Source organism: Carlito syrichta, unplaced genomic scaffold, assembly GCF_000164805.1.
Source record: "Carlito syrichta isolate Samal-C Ts95f unplaced genomic scaffold, Tarsius_syrichta-2.0.1 Scaffold309717, whole genome shotgun sequence".
In the NCBI taxonomy this organism is placed as follows: Eukaryota; Metazoa; Chordata; class Mammalia; order Primates; family Tarsiidae; genus Carlito; species Carlito syrichta.
The window spans coordinates 282,975-297,830 of NW_007253813.1; the positions used below are offsets into that span (position 1 = coordinate 282,975).

At 43.2% G+C, this 14,856-nt stretch overlaps 1 protein-coding gene across 1 annotated transcript in view; it reads left to right on the top strand.

Moving 5' to 3' along the window:
• Nucleotides 1-14,856, top strand: part of POLR1A (RNA polymerase I subunit A) — a 75,669-nt gene that overhangs the window by 1,001 nt on the left and 59,812 nt on the right. Inside the window, exons 2-6 of the mRNA XM_008067587.2 lie at nucleotides 4,407-4,611; nucleotides 5,783-5,932; nucleotides 11,692-11,799; nucleotides 12,975-13,060; nucleotides 13,188-13,291. Of these exons, the coding sequence (XP_008065778.1) occupies nucleotides 4,407-4,611; nucleotides 5,783-5,932; nucleotides 11,692-11,799; nucleotides 12,975-13,060; nucleotides 13,188-13,291 (653 nt within the window). The remainder of the gene's footprint in view (nucleotides 1-4,406; nucleotides 4,612-5,782; nucleotides 5,933-11,691; nucleotides 11,800-12,974; nucleotides 13,061-13,187; nucleotides 13,292-14,856) is intronic.

Sequence of the window (14,856 nt, forward strand, 5' to 3'; positions counted from 1 at the left end):
CAGTGGCTCACACTTGTATTCTCAGCATTGGAAGGCCAAGGCTGGAGGATTGCTTGAGGCCAGGAGTTCAAGACCAGCCTGGCAAAATAGCAAGACCCTGTCTCTACCAAAAAAAAAAAAAAGAACGAAAATTTAAGAGAAGGTTTATAAAGTTAATTTTTTAAAAAATTACTCTTCTAAAATGCAATTGTAGCCCAGGCGCAGTGGCTCAAGTCTGTAATCCCAGCACTTTGGGAGGCTGAGGTGAGTGAATTGCCTGATTCTGCAGGTTTGAGACCAGCCCAGACAACTTGGTGAGATCTCATCTCTACAGTAAATCAAAAATTAACTGGGCATGGTGGTGTGCTCCTGTAGTTCCGGCTACTTGGAAGTCTGATGCAGAAGGATCGCCGGTGCCCAGCAGGTTGACACTGGGGTGGCCGTGAGTGTGCTACTGCACTCCAGCCTGGGCAGCAGAATGAGACTCCAACACAAAAAATAAAATTTAACAAAATGCAAGTGTAATCATGCTACCATCACCCTTAAATCCCTCCAAAGGTTCTCCATGTCCCTCAAATAAAGGATACTCGGGCCAATGTTGATTTTTACCCACAATATCATCCCTTTTCCAGCCCTGTTAGACCACTTGTACATTTCAGAAATTGCTATCATGTTTCAATATCCGGACTTTTCTTCAAGCTATTTGCTCTGCATGCAATGTTCTTTCTGCCAGAGGGACCTATTTTCCTCTGTCCCCCACTCATCTAACTGCTCAGTTCAGCGTCCCTCATTTCCTGGGGTCTTTTTGCTCATGATATAGTTGTCTGTTATGGAGCTTTAGGCACTTTTTGTGCTTTTGTATATTTGTTTCCCTCCACTAGCCTTGAGCTTTCTGCATGTCTCGTTCTATTTTTTTTTTATCCTCAAATCTAAGTGAATGGATGAATAAACTCCTGAGCTACAGCAACAGTATGCTCACCCAGAAATTTCTTTCTTTCTTTCTTTCTTTTTTGAGTTGGAGTCTCACTCTGTTGCCCAGACTGGAGTGCAGTGGCACGCCCCCAGCCACTGCAGCCTCGACCTGCTGGGCTCCGGCAATCCTTCCGCCTCAGTCTTCCAAGTAGCCAGAACTACAGGCATGTGCCACCATGCCTGGCTGATTTTTTTTATTATTATTTATTTTAGAGACGAGGTCTTGCCAAGTTGCCCAGGCTGGTGTTGAACCCACGGGCTCAGGCAGTCTTCTCACCTCGACCTCCCAAAGTGCTGGGATTGCAGGCCGAGCCACCAAGCCCGGCCCAGAAATTTCAGTCATATCAAACTGTCACCTCTAGATAGGTACAATCCAGAATCAAACTTGTTTTAGATTGCCTGAATTTTTAGAAAGATAATTGTGGGCTTTTCACACAGGGAACAGCATAAATAAATTTATACTCAATGCATCACATTCCTCTTTGTTTTGAGTCAGAGTCTCACTCTGTCGTCTAGGCTGAAGTACAGTGGCACACTCATGGCCACCGCAGCTTCTATCTGCTGGGATCAGGTGATCCTTCTACCTCAGTCTTTGAAGTAGCTGTGAACTACAGGCACATACCACCACACCCAGCTAATTTTTTTGAATTATTGTAGAGATGAGATCTCGCCATGTTGCTCAGGCTGGTCTCGAACCCGTGGACTCAGGCAGTCCTCTCACCTTCGCCTCTCAAAGCACTGGGGTTATAGACATGAGCCACTGACCCGGCCCTCAATCCCTTTATTGAACTCTGTGGCCTTTGGAGCTACATATGGACCATCTCCTGCCTCTCTCACATTCTGTGTCACCTGGGTTAAATTGCATAATTGTTCTCAGCCTCCGCTTCCTCCTCTGAAAAATGCATATATAGTGGTGCCCATCTCAGGTTGAAGAGCAAGACCAAAGAGTAGTATGTAGAAGATGCTTAACTCCTTTGTATAAATAGTCTGCTCATGTACTCAGTGAAAGTTTTCCTTTAAATCTGTTCTTGTTTTTGTTTTTTTAAAGATTTTACAGCGCATTCATTTGACACATTCTGTTTTTTTTTTAAATTATTGTTTTAAAGATGTAGGATACAATTCAGGGTTGAGTATACAAGTGCTCATTATGCAGATACCCTTGTTGATGAGGTGTGCCCCCCACAGAATCCCACTACTGTCAATCCCGCCAGCACACCCACCCCCGCAATTTTCCACTACTGACAATCCTTTTCTTACAGCGTTATGATAATTGTTCAAGATCCACTTATGAGTGAGAAGGTGTGATACTCAGTTCTTCGTTTCTGTGATAGGTCACTCAATATTATAGACTCTAAGTCCATCCAAGTTGCTGTGAAGTTCATCATTTTGTCCTTTATGGCTGTGTAGTATTCCATTGTGTATGTGTACCACATTTTTAAAATCCAGTCCTCTTCTGATGGGCAGCATGGTTGGTTCCATGTTTTTGCTATTGTGAACAATTCTGCAATAAACATGCATGTGCAGATATCTTTTTCATAGAGTGATTTGTGTTCCTCCAGGTATATTCTCAGTAGAGGGATTGCAGGGGTCATATGGAAGGTCGATTTTTAGATCTTTTAGGAATTGCCAAACTGCTTTCAACAGAGGTTGTACTAGTTTACACTCCCATGAACAGTGTAGAAGTGTTCTCTTCTCCCTGCATCCTCTCTAGCATCTGTTTTTTGAGTTGTTGATGATGACCATCCTGACTGGAGTTAGGTGGTATCTTAGTGTGGTTATAATTTTGTATTCCTTTGATGACTAGTGAGGCTGAGCATTTTTTCGTATATCTGTTGGCTGCTCATATGTCTTTTTTTGAGAAGAGCTTATCCATATCTTTTGCCCACTTTGTAATGGGGCTGTTTGTTTTTTTCTTTTTGACATGTTTGAGTTCCTTGTAGATTCTAGATATTAGGCCTTTGTCAAATATACAGTTGGCAAATATTTTTTCCCAGTCCATGGGCTGTCTCCCTGCTCTCTGGATGGTTTCTTTGGCTTTGCAGAAATTTGTCTGTTTGATGAGATCCCACTTGTCTATCTTATCTCTCATAACATGGGTTCTTAGGGTTTTGATCAGGATTGGTTGTCAGTTCCAATTTCCATAGGGTGTGTCCTGCATTTTCTAAGGTTCTTATAGTTTGAGGTTTTACATTTAGGTCTTTGATCCATTTAGAGTTGACTTTTGTGTGTGGTAATAGGTAGGGGTATTGTTTTAATCTTCTGCATGCGGTTAGCCAGTCTTCCCAGCACCATTTACTGAAGAGGTTTTCTTCCTAGTGCTTGTTGGTGGAGGCTTTGTCGAAGATGAGTTGGTTGAGAAATTGAGGTTTTTGCTTCTGGAATCTCTATCCTGTTCCATTGGTCTGTGTGCCTGTTCTTGTACCAATACCAGGCTGTTTTGATTATTGTAGCTTTATAATAAAATTTAAAGTCTGGTAGTGTGCTACTTCCCACTTTGTTTGGTTTTTTTGCTGAGGATTGTTTTGGCTACTTGTGGTCGTTTATGTCTCCATATGAATTCCTGTATTGTTGTTTTCAGGTCTGAAAAAATGCTGCCAGTAATTTAATGGGTATTACGTTAAATCTGTAGATTCCCTTGGGTAGGATAATCATCTTAACAATGTTGATTCTTCCAATCCATGAGCATGGTATATTTTTCCACTTGTTTGTATCATCTTTGATTTCTTTGAGCAGTGTTTTGTAATTTTCATTGCAAATGTCATACACGTCTCTGGTTAGGAAGATGCCAAGATATTTGATTTGTGCTGCTGTGTGGCTATTGTGGATGGGATTGTGCTTTTTATTTGGGTTTCTGTTTGTTTATTGTTGGTGTATAGAAATGCAACTGTCTTTTGCACATTGATTTTATACTCTGAGACTTTGTCAAAGTCCTTTATCAATGCAAGGAGGATTTTGACAGATTCTCTTGGGTTTTTGATGTATAAAATCATGTCGTTTGCAAAGAGGGATGACTTGACTTCCTCTTTTACTAATTGGACACCCCTGATTTCCTTCTCTTGTCTGATTGCTCTGGCTAGGACTTCCAATACTATGTTGAACAGGCGGGATGATAATGGGCATCCTTGTCTTGTTCCAATTTTCAGGGGAAATGGTTTCAATTTCTGTCTGTTTAGCCGTATGTTGGCTGTGGGTTTCTTGTAGATGGTTCTTAACTATTTTGAGGTGTTTTCCATCTATCATTTAACCACATTCTTAACTGCTAGGTGCCAGCTCTGTACTGAGTGTTGGGGTGCAGAGGTGAGCAAGGCAGGCAGATTATGCCATCTGGTGCCTTCCAGTATGACTAAGGAAACAGACATGAAATGATCACTTGCCTACAGTTTTCTAAGTGCCAGAAAGGCAACATCAGAGAGGCTGGTAACCTTATTTTCCTTTGGTCTTTTTTATCTCCTTAGGAAATTAAGTGTTAAATCCATCACAAACCCTCGGTACCTGGATAGCCTGGGGAACCCATCGGTGAACGGCCTGTACGATTTAGCTCTGGGCCCTCCGGATTCCAAAGAGGTGTGCTCCACCTGCGCGCAGGATTTCAACAACTGCTCTGGGCACCTGGGCCACATTGAACTCCCGCTTATGGTGTACAACCCTCTCCTCTTCGATGTACGTGCTGCCCTGGCTGTGGGGGTCTCAGGGCTGCTAGTGGAATTTGCAAGCACTGCCTTCTCCCACAGCAATGATCTCAGGAGATTAAGGCACTTAAAGCGTTCTTTAGGATGAGATTTAAAACACTGGGCCAAGGCTGGGTATGATGGTTCACACCTGTATTCCCAGCACTTTGGGAGGCCGAGCTGGGAGGATTGCTTGAGCCCAGGAGGTTGAGGCCAGCGCAGGCAACATGATGAGACCTTATCTCTACAAGAAATAAAAATAATTAGCTGGGCATGGTGGTATGCACCTATAGTCCTAGCTACTTGGGAGGCTGAGGCAGAAGGATCTCCTGAGCCCAGAAGGTCAAGGCTGCGGTGAGCCATGATCACGTCACTGCCCTCTAGCCTGGGTGACAAAATGAGACCCCCCAGTCAGAAAAAAGTTGAACTAAGTACAGTAACTTCACCTTACCCTCTAGGCCTAAATGAATGAATTTTGGTTTGATTTCAGTTGAGAAGAGCCACAGTTTGATTCTTTTCATGTCAGGAGTGGGAGTAGTGTACAGAGTCAACGCTTGCACTTTGTGTTTCAGAGTCTCTGTGCTCTTTGGCAATCTAGGCAGAACCTCCCTGGCAGTAGAGGGAAGTTTAGTGTGCTCACGTCCTCTCTGAGATCTCCAGGTGGATCTATAAGCTCTTGCTTGATGGCAGGAGAAGAGCCCCAGAAAGTCCAACAGTAAGGTCAGAATGAAGCTACCATTAAGTCATGCTTGTACATTTTCAGCTTTTTGTATCAGCTAACCTAGCCTCTAGGATTTTTTTTTTTAAGCTACACAGATAAAGGTGTATGTGGACATGGTTTTTGTCTGCTAATCATTTTTTAAAAAGAGAATCGTCTTAGTTAGATACTTAGAATCAAATAAAGGTGGTTCCCTACCTCAGGCCACATACCCAAAGTAACTTTTAAATCTTCATGGATTAAGATGAAACCATAAAAGAAAACGTAGGGGGATGTTTATCTAGTTCTCAGGGTCAGAAAGGCTTTTCCAAGCAGGTGGGCTGAAGTGGAATTTCTGAGGGAGCAGACTGACCTCAGAAAGGGAGAACTTTTGAGTGCCCTGAAAATCGCTGCAAGTGTCATGTCTCTTTCTCACATCCTGTTTCTTTTTTTCCCCTCACTTCAGAAACTATACCTGCTGCTCCGGGGCTCTTGTTTAAACTGCCACCTGCTGACGTGTCCTCGGGCTGTGATTCACCTCTTAGTCTGCCAGCTGAGGGTTCTGGAAGTCGGGGCCCTACAAGCAGTCTACGAGCTGGAGCGAATTCTGTACAGGGTAGGTGGGAAGTGGTGGTCATGGCAAGGTGGTGGGGACAAGAGCTGCTTCTGTGTCATCCCTAATTGTCATCCCTCATAGTCACCAGAACGCTTGACCTTTCTGTCTTCTAACTGAATTTCAGGAACTAGGTGTGAAAACATGAAGCTGTAAGAATACCTGAAGAAATATTAATGCAGATAACAGTGAATTGCCATTTCATTCATTAATGAGCTTGTTTTTCTGGACCCTACATCCAATTTAGGTTTATGCATTGCTTTTGATTGTTACATACATTGATAGTCTGTTTTAATATAGAAAATTTTAATGTAGAAAATTTTTTTTTGTGATAATTGACTCTCTGAAGACTCGAGGCCAGTTATAAGATTTCTCATATTCTAGATTGTCAATTATTTCATCATTAAGTTCATGTTTTGGCAAAAATGTAACTTATATGATATAAGATACTTTGTATTGCATAATTTTAAGGGCCACATGGTGTCAGTTACCCTGCTGTTGGTAATGCTAAGTTTGTTTACTTACGTTTTATTTGTCTTGGGTTTGTTGTCTTAAGGGTTTGCTTTTTTATGGGCACATGATAATTTTACATATTTACAGAGTACATAGTGATGGGGCAATGCATACAATATCATCAGAGTAATTAGCATACCCATTATTTCTGTCATTTGTCATTTCTTTATGTTTGAAACATTCAGTGTCCTCTAGCTATGTGAAACTCTATGTTATTAACTAAAGTGATCCTACAGTGATCTCGAACACTAGAACTTATTCTTCCTATCTAGTGTTGTATTTGTAATTTTGTATCCTTTAACAAATCTCTCCTTCCTCCACCCTTTCCAGCCTCTGGTATCCTGTTTACTTTTTGCTTATATGAAATCAGCTCTGTTGCAACTTCAACATAAAAATGAGAGAATACCTTGTTTAACTTTCTGTTCCTGGCTTATTTCACTTAGCATAATATCCTCTATTTTCTTTTTTTGAGTCACAGTCTCTGTCCCCCAAACTAGAGTGACACAGCTCTCTACAGCTACAGCTTCCTGGATCAAGTGACCCTTCCATCACAGCCTCCCAAGTAGCTGGGATTACAGATGTGTGCCACCATGCTTGGCTAATTTTTTTTTTCTTTTTTGGACTGAAGTCTTACTCTGTTGCCCAGGCTAGAGTGCAGTGGCACGCTCATGGCCACCTCAGCCTCCACCTCCTGGGCTCAGGCGATCCTTCCACTTCAACCTTCCAAATAACTGGAGCCACGGGCTTATGCCTCCACACCCGGCTAATTTTTTGATTTATTGTAGAGATGAAGTCTCGCCATGTTGCCCAGGCTGGTCTCGAACCTGTGTGCTCAGGCAGTCCTCTCGCCTCCACCTCCCAAAGTGCTAGAATTATAGACCCGAGCCACTGTGCTTGGCTAACTTGTTTTTTAATTTTTGTGAAGATGAGGTCTTGCTGTGTTGCCAAGGCTGGTCTCAAATTTCTGGTTTCAAGTTATCCTCCTGCCTTGGACTCCCAGAGCGCTGGGATTACAGGCCTGAGCCTCCACATTCGGCTGTATCCTCTAGTTTCATCCATTTCGTTGCAGGTGACAGAATTTCATTCTTTTTGATGGCTGTGTAGTGTTCTATTGTGTATATATACTACATTTTCTTGTCCATTCATCTGTTGGTGGGCACTTAGGTTGATTCAGTGTCTTGGCTGTTGTGACGAGTGCCGTAGTGAAGATGGACATGCAGATGTCTCTTTAATATACTGATTTTCTTTCCTTTGGAGAAATGCCCAGTAGTGGAGTTGCTGGATCATGTGGCAGTTCAGTTTGTTTTCCTTTTTTTTCTCCCCCCCCCCACCCCACGCAAACCTTTAATCCAGAATATTTGTGGTTTTTTGAGGAACTTCCATACAGTTCTCCATAGTGGCTATACTGGTTTTTATTCCCACTGACGGTATAAAAGAGTTCTCCGCATCCTCGCCAGCATTTGTGATTTTTTTGTCTGTTTGATAAATAACCATTGTAACTGGGGTGAGATAATACCTCGTTTGTAGTTTTGATTTGCGTTTCCCTGATGGTTGGGGATGTTGATCATTTCTTTGTATATTTGGAGGCTTTTTGTTTGTTTATTTTTCGAGATGAGGTCTCACTCTGTCTCCTGGGCTAGAGTGCAGCGATGCAATCATAGTTCACTGCAGCCTTGAACTCCTGGCCTCAAGAAATCCTCCCAACTCAGCCTCCCGAGTAGCTATGACTATGAGCATGTGTCACCATACCTAATTTTATTATTGTTGTAAAGGTGAGGTCTCCCTACATTGCCCAGGCTACAATGAACTCCCTACATTGAGTTCCTCCTGGGTTCAAGTAATCCTCCTTCCTCAGCCTCCTTAGTAGCTGGGATTGAGGCACAAGCCACCATACCCAGCTCCATTTTTTTATTATATTTGTTGGTCATTTGTATGTTTTTTGTGTGTGAAATGTCTGTTCAGATCATTTGTTCATTTTTTAACCAAATTGCTTGCTTTTTGCTGTTGAGATACTTGAGTTCCTTGTATATTCTTGATACGATCCTCTGTCACATGGAGAGTTTGCAAATATTTTCTTCCATTCTGTACATTGTCTTTTCACTCTGTTGAATATTTCCTTTGCTGTGCACACTTTTTAGCTTGATATTATCCCATTTGTTTATTTTTGCCCTTGTTGCTGGTGCTTTTAAGGTCTTTTCCCTATGTCCTGAAGTGTTTTCCTATGTTTTTCTTCTGTTTTTGAAGTTATTGTTTTTATCATTTCGGGTCTTACATTTAGGTCTTTGATCCATTTTGAGTTGATTTTTGTATAGGGTGAGGGTGGGGGGAGGTCTAGTTTCATCTTCGACATGCAGGTATCCAGTCTTACAGCACCATTTATTGAAGAGACTGCCCTTTCCTCAGTGCATGTTCTTGGCACCTCTGTCAAAAACTGGCTGGCTGTAAGCACATTATTAATTTCTGGGTTCTCTATTCTGTTCCATTGGTCTGTGTGTCTGTTTCTGGAAGTCTAGTAGTGTAATGCCTCCTGCTTTGTTCTTTATGTTCAGGATTGGTTTGTCTATTCAGAGTCTTTTGTTGTTCCATATAAATTTTAGGATTTTTTTTTTCCTATTACTGAAATGTCATTGGTATTTTGATAGTGATTGCATTGAATCTATAGATTGCTTCTGGTAGTATGGTCACGTGACCTCCAATCCATGAACATGGGATGTCTTTCATTTATTTGTGTCCTCTTCAGTTTCTTCCATCAGTGTTTCATAGTTCTCCTCTTAGAGGTCTTTCGCTTCCTTGGCTAAATTTATTCCTAGGTATTTTATTTTTGTGTAGCTATTGCAAGTGGGATTGTCTTCTTGATTTCTTTTTCAGCTAGCTCATTTTGTATAGAAATGCTACCGATTTTTGTATGTTGATTTGGTATTCTGCAACTTTACTGAATTTATCAGTTCTAAGAGTCTTTTGGTAAAGTTTTGAGGTTTTTCTATATGTAAGATTGTATCATCTGCAAACAGGGGCAATTTGACTCCTCCTTTCCAATTTGGATGCCCTGTATTTCTTTCTCTTGCCTGTTTGCACTGGCTGATTACTTTTAAGTGAGGTGATGATCCATTGCCAGGTATCTCTATTGCAAAGAGATACTTTTGTTTTGTTTTATTTTTTGTAATTAGTATTTATTTTAGGTTTCTAATGCTATTTTGAATTTCATTTTCTATTTCTTGATATGTCAAAATATTACTGATTTTTTTTACATAAAGCAGTCTAGTAAATTTGTCTCATCAATTCTGATCATGAGACCACCACCACCAGGCCAGGCATGGTAGCTCACGCCTATAATCCCAGCATTCTGGGAGGCCAAGGTGAGAGGATTACCTGAGCCCGTGGATTCGAAACCAGCCTGGGCAAATTGATGACACCTTATCTCTACAATGAATCAAAATTTAGCTGGGCGCGGTGGTGGGTGCCTGTCACTCCAGCTACTTTGGAGGCTGAGGTGGAAGGATCGCCTGAATCCAGCAGGTCGAGGCTACGGTGGCCATGAGTGTGCCACTGCACTCCAGCCTGGGTGACAGAGTGAGACTCTGACTCAAAAAAAAAAAAAAAAAATTCTGATATTTTATCTGTAGATAGTTTGAGATTTTAAATACAATCATGTCATCTACAACTCTTGGCAGTTTTGTTCTTCTGCAGCTCGTTACATATTTTGTTTCTTTTGCCTATGTTATTTTGGTGACTAGCCTCTACATTACTGTGTCAAAGTGGTAGTGGGCATCTTTGTCTTATTTCTTGTCACAAAAAGAAGCTAGTCCTTTTTCCCTGTCCCTTCCCCCTTTCTGAGCACTTCAGTCCTAAAGACATAGGCAAAGCAAGGTGGGATTCCACACAGAGACCTGGCCCAGTGCGGGGTGTCTGAACCCCAGTAGGGTAAGGAGAGCATCAGTGGAGAGGGTGTCCCAGCACGGGGTTTAGCCTGAGCAGAGTGAGACAGGATCCCTACATGTGTCCTTAGAAATCCTCTCTCCTTCCCCTCTCCGCTTGTGAACTTGTTTTTGACAGCTTGTCTGTCACTGTCCTTTAAAAATCCTTGATGGGAATAATTGGAGAGTTAGGATTATGTGCCTTCCTCCAGAGGGGAGTTTCATTGTTTCTGCCACATGCTTGTTGTCACTTCCACCCCGGGACCATAATAGTTCAGGTTCAAAGCTTAAAGCTTCTGGACTGCCTGAGTGATGGTACGAGGGCTGGTAGTTCATGAGGGAGTAGCCCTTGGGGATTCCCTGCTCTCCATGTTTGTGTTTTGGGGTTGGAGAGTGCTGGCTTTCTGTTAGATTCCTGTCCTTGCACTAGTTTTAGACCTTGAGTTCTGTCTTCTACACCACTCGTGGGCTTCAAAATAAAAAGTTCAAGATTGCTGAATTGGCAGGTGCACTCAAGGCCGGGGCTGCCATGTCTCTGAGCTCCAGGGGGCACCATGGGCATCTGTCTCAGTGTCTTTCCCAGGGGCACTCAGGACACTGAGTGGCACCCTGAAGCTGCCACCCCACAGCCCTGCATCAGTGCAGGTGGTGCCTGTGTGCTCTTTGACCTCTCTAGATTTCGATTTCCATTTGTTTGGCTTGGTTATTCTGCACTGTCCCGTCAGTTCTCAAGCCATCAAGATTTTGAAATATTTTAACCTGTCTTGGTTCTTTGCAGTCTTAGGTTTGGTCTGAAGAATCTAGCCCACCATTATTGGAAGCAGGATATTCTCTCGTTTGATTTTTTAAAAAATTTTTGTTTGTTTTTGTTTTTTTGAGACAGGGTCTAGCTTGTTGTCCAGGCTGGAGTGCAGTGGTGTGCTCATGGCTCACTGCAGCCTTGACCTCCTTGTTCTCAGGCAGTTCTCCCACCTCAGCCTTCCGAGTGAGTAGCTGGGACTACAGGCACGTGCCATTCCACCCAGCTAATTTTTAATTTTTTTGTAAAATTGGGGTCTTGCTGTGTTTGCCCAGGCTGGTCTTGAACATCGGGGTTCAAGCTATCCTCCTGCCTCAGCCTCCCAAAGTGCTAGGATTATAGGCATGGACCACTGTGCCTAGCTTGTTTGATTTTTTTTTTTTTTTTAACAGTAGCGTTGCCTCACTGTTTTGAAAATGCAACACAGTGGCATGGTTTCTCTTTCACCTCTCAAACCAACATCTTTCACCCTGGCCCCAGCTATGCTGCTTATCAGATGTATGCCATAATATGGTTTTTCTGTTTTGTTTTTTCAGTTTCTGAGAGAAAATCCTGATTCTTCTGCCTCTGAAATTCAGGAGGAGCTGGAGCAATACACAGCTAAGACTGTACACAACAACCTCCTGGGTTCCCAGGGTGCTCATGTGAGTCACTATTTTCTCTCTCCTGTAATGCTGTCTTCAGGTAGTTAGCACAGTTGTATTTGCATATCCTTTTGACTTCCCAAGGTCGACCTGGGGTTGAGTCCCAACTCTGCCTCTTTCGAGGCCTGTGACCTCGCAGATCACACAGGTGTCCCCAGGTGTCCGTTTCTTGTCTTTCGTGCCTGCCCGCAGGACAAGTGAGAGGGCTGGGTGACGTTCAGGGGCGTACATGTAGCCTTCACCCTGGGGGTGGCACCATGTCCTTTTCTTTCTCTCTCCAACACTCTCTAAACTACTGTTATCCCGTCTCCCTTCCATGACACTGTGTAAGTATTCATTTGTTCACTGAATGAGTGAATAGGGTCGATAATCAACCCATAGTATAAGTCTTGAGCTCTGATTCACCCATGCCCAGGTTTCCAACCAGAGATTCTGATTTAATTGGTCTGAGGGAGGGCCTAAGTGGCGGTTACCTTGGATTGTAGACATGCCTTCCTCAGAACCCTGAGGCCCATCTGAGGGAGGCCAGCTGCATCCAGAGAAATTTGCTTTATGTATTTATATTTATTTTGAGTCAGAGTCTCTCTCTGTTGTCCAGACTAGAGTGCAGTCACACAATCTCAGCTCACCATAGCCTCGACCTCCTGGGCTCAGGTGATTCTTCTGCCTCAGCCTCCTTAATAACTAGGATTACAGGCACATACCACCATACCCAGCTATTTTTTAAATTTTTTTGTGGCTACGTTACATTGTCCAGGCTGGTCTCAAACTCCTGGGCTCAAGTGATCTTCCCACCTCAACCTCCCAAAGTCTTGGGATTACAGGCGAAAGCCATCATGTCCAGCCAGAAATTTGTTGCAAAAAATTGAAATAACTAGTATTTATTGAGTATGTCTGCATTCCAAGCTCCCTGCTGCCTCCATAATCTCTTTATCTTAGTTATCTTAGTGATGGTTACTATTCTTATTTCCTTTTTACGCATGTTAGGCTTAAAGAGGTCACTCAGCAGTTGGCAGAGCTTGGCTATATTAGGGTTCTGTGGAGGATTTTGTTTAAGAAAGTGAGGGGAGGAAGTGTTCCCTGTGGTTAAAAATAAAAGATGCAAACCACAAAGCAACTACATATTGGATTCTCTTCAAAATGGCACTCCAATCTTCTCTGGCTTTCTTTAACAGGTGAAAAATGTGTGTGAGAGCAAAAGCAAGCTCGTTGCTTACTTCTGGAAGGCACATATGACGGCCAAGCGCTGTCCCCACTGCAGGTAAGTATGAGGGTGTGTGCCTTTCCCTTCCCCCAAGCGAGACAGGTCTCTGATCAGTCTCTCGGCGCTACTGTCAAGTGTCTTCTTAGGTTTGTTGTCTCTCCTCAATCACGACTGTCCTATGTAGGACTGGGCGCTCAGTTGTCCGCAAAGAGCACAACAGCAAGTTGACGATCACGTTTCCAGCCCTGGTGCACAGGAAAGCTGTCCAGAAGGATCCAGAACTGCAGGGTAAGCAGACTGGGTCCTTGGAAGTGCTCCCGGGCCGTGTTTCTAAAGTGTGGCAGTCAGGTGTGTCCCAAACCTTGGGATTCCTGGTCCCCTTCACCACATGTTTCTCAGCTCAGTGTTTGGGATGGGCCAGCGGAGGGGCAGTGTCCAGGCCTCTTAGGGCTGGGGACTCCGGCTAGGTGCCCAGCCCAGGCCTCTCACACAGGAGAACCGATGGGCAGGGCTGCTTTAAGAGGTAGTACCCCTGGCTGGGCATGGTGGCTCATGCCTGTAATCCCAGCACTTTGGGAGGCTGAGGCGAGAGGATTGCCCGAGCCCAGGGATTTGAGATCAGCCCGTACAACATGGCAAGACCCTATCTCTACAATAAATCAAAAAATTAGCCAGATGTGGTGGTGTGTACCTGTAGTCCCAAGTACCTGGAAGGCTAAGGCAGGAGGGTTGCTTGAGCCCAGGAGTTCAAGACCACCCTGGGCAACAGAGTGAGACCTCGTCTCTACAAAAATATCAAAACATTAACTGGGTGTGGTGGCATGTACCTGTAAATCCCAGCTACTTGGGAGACTGAGACAGAAGGGTCACATGAACCCAGGAGGTCGAGGCTGCAGTGAGCTGTGATTGTGCCCCTGCACTCCAGCCTGGGCGACAGAGTGACACTCTAACTCAAGAATAAAGAGGGGGAAGGTTCCTCTTGCCTCAAGTGGTCATTTTTCTGAAAGATTTTTCAGGAAAAAATGAGATGTATATGGCAAATATTTTATTGTAAAACAAGTGTGGATTTATTTTTGAATAAAATGTAGGTGAATGAATGCCGAGAAAAACTGCAAGAATTCAATAATATGATAGCACCTCCTGCAGGTGTTCCTGGCTGTGCACCCAGATTCCCAACGGTAGTTTTCCTTACCTCTACGCCACCCTTAGGGATACTTGGGAAAATTTCTGAGAGCCTGACTTAGTCCTCCCACTTTTCAATTTCTTGTGTAAACATATTTTTTGGTTTATTTTTCTGAAGGGGTGGAGATTACGATACTCTGTATGAAGTACTGAGACACCAGTATCTGCTATGTAGTGTGTACTCTATCGATGTTCATTTTTTATTATGTCTTCACTGCGTCGGCATAGAGAAAAAGGCACAACCTGCAGTCACACTTGACTCTGCTACTTATTCTGAGTGGCTTCGAGAAGGCTACTTTCTGGAGTCTCAGTTTCCAACTCTGTATGTGGCAAAAATATAGCCTCTTGCCTAGAGCTAAGGAAATTGCATGCTTGAAAGTCTATAGCAGATAATGTTACTCAACCTTTTTCCAGGGCTTGAGAATATGGACTAGGCAGGAAAATAAGTCCCGCTCCTGGAGATGTAGGGTGTGTCTTTTTACAGTGAAGACGCTGGCAAGGCCTGGAGTAAATTAAAAAATATGATGATGATGATTGTTTTACTATTATTATTGTTATTGTTATTATTATTATTATTATTATTATTATTTTTGATTTGGATTCTCACTCTGTTGCCCAGACTGGAGTGCCTAGAGTGCAGTGACACGCTCCTGGCCACCACAGGATCTGCT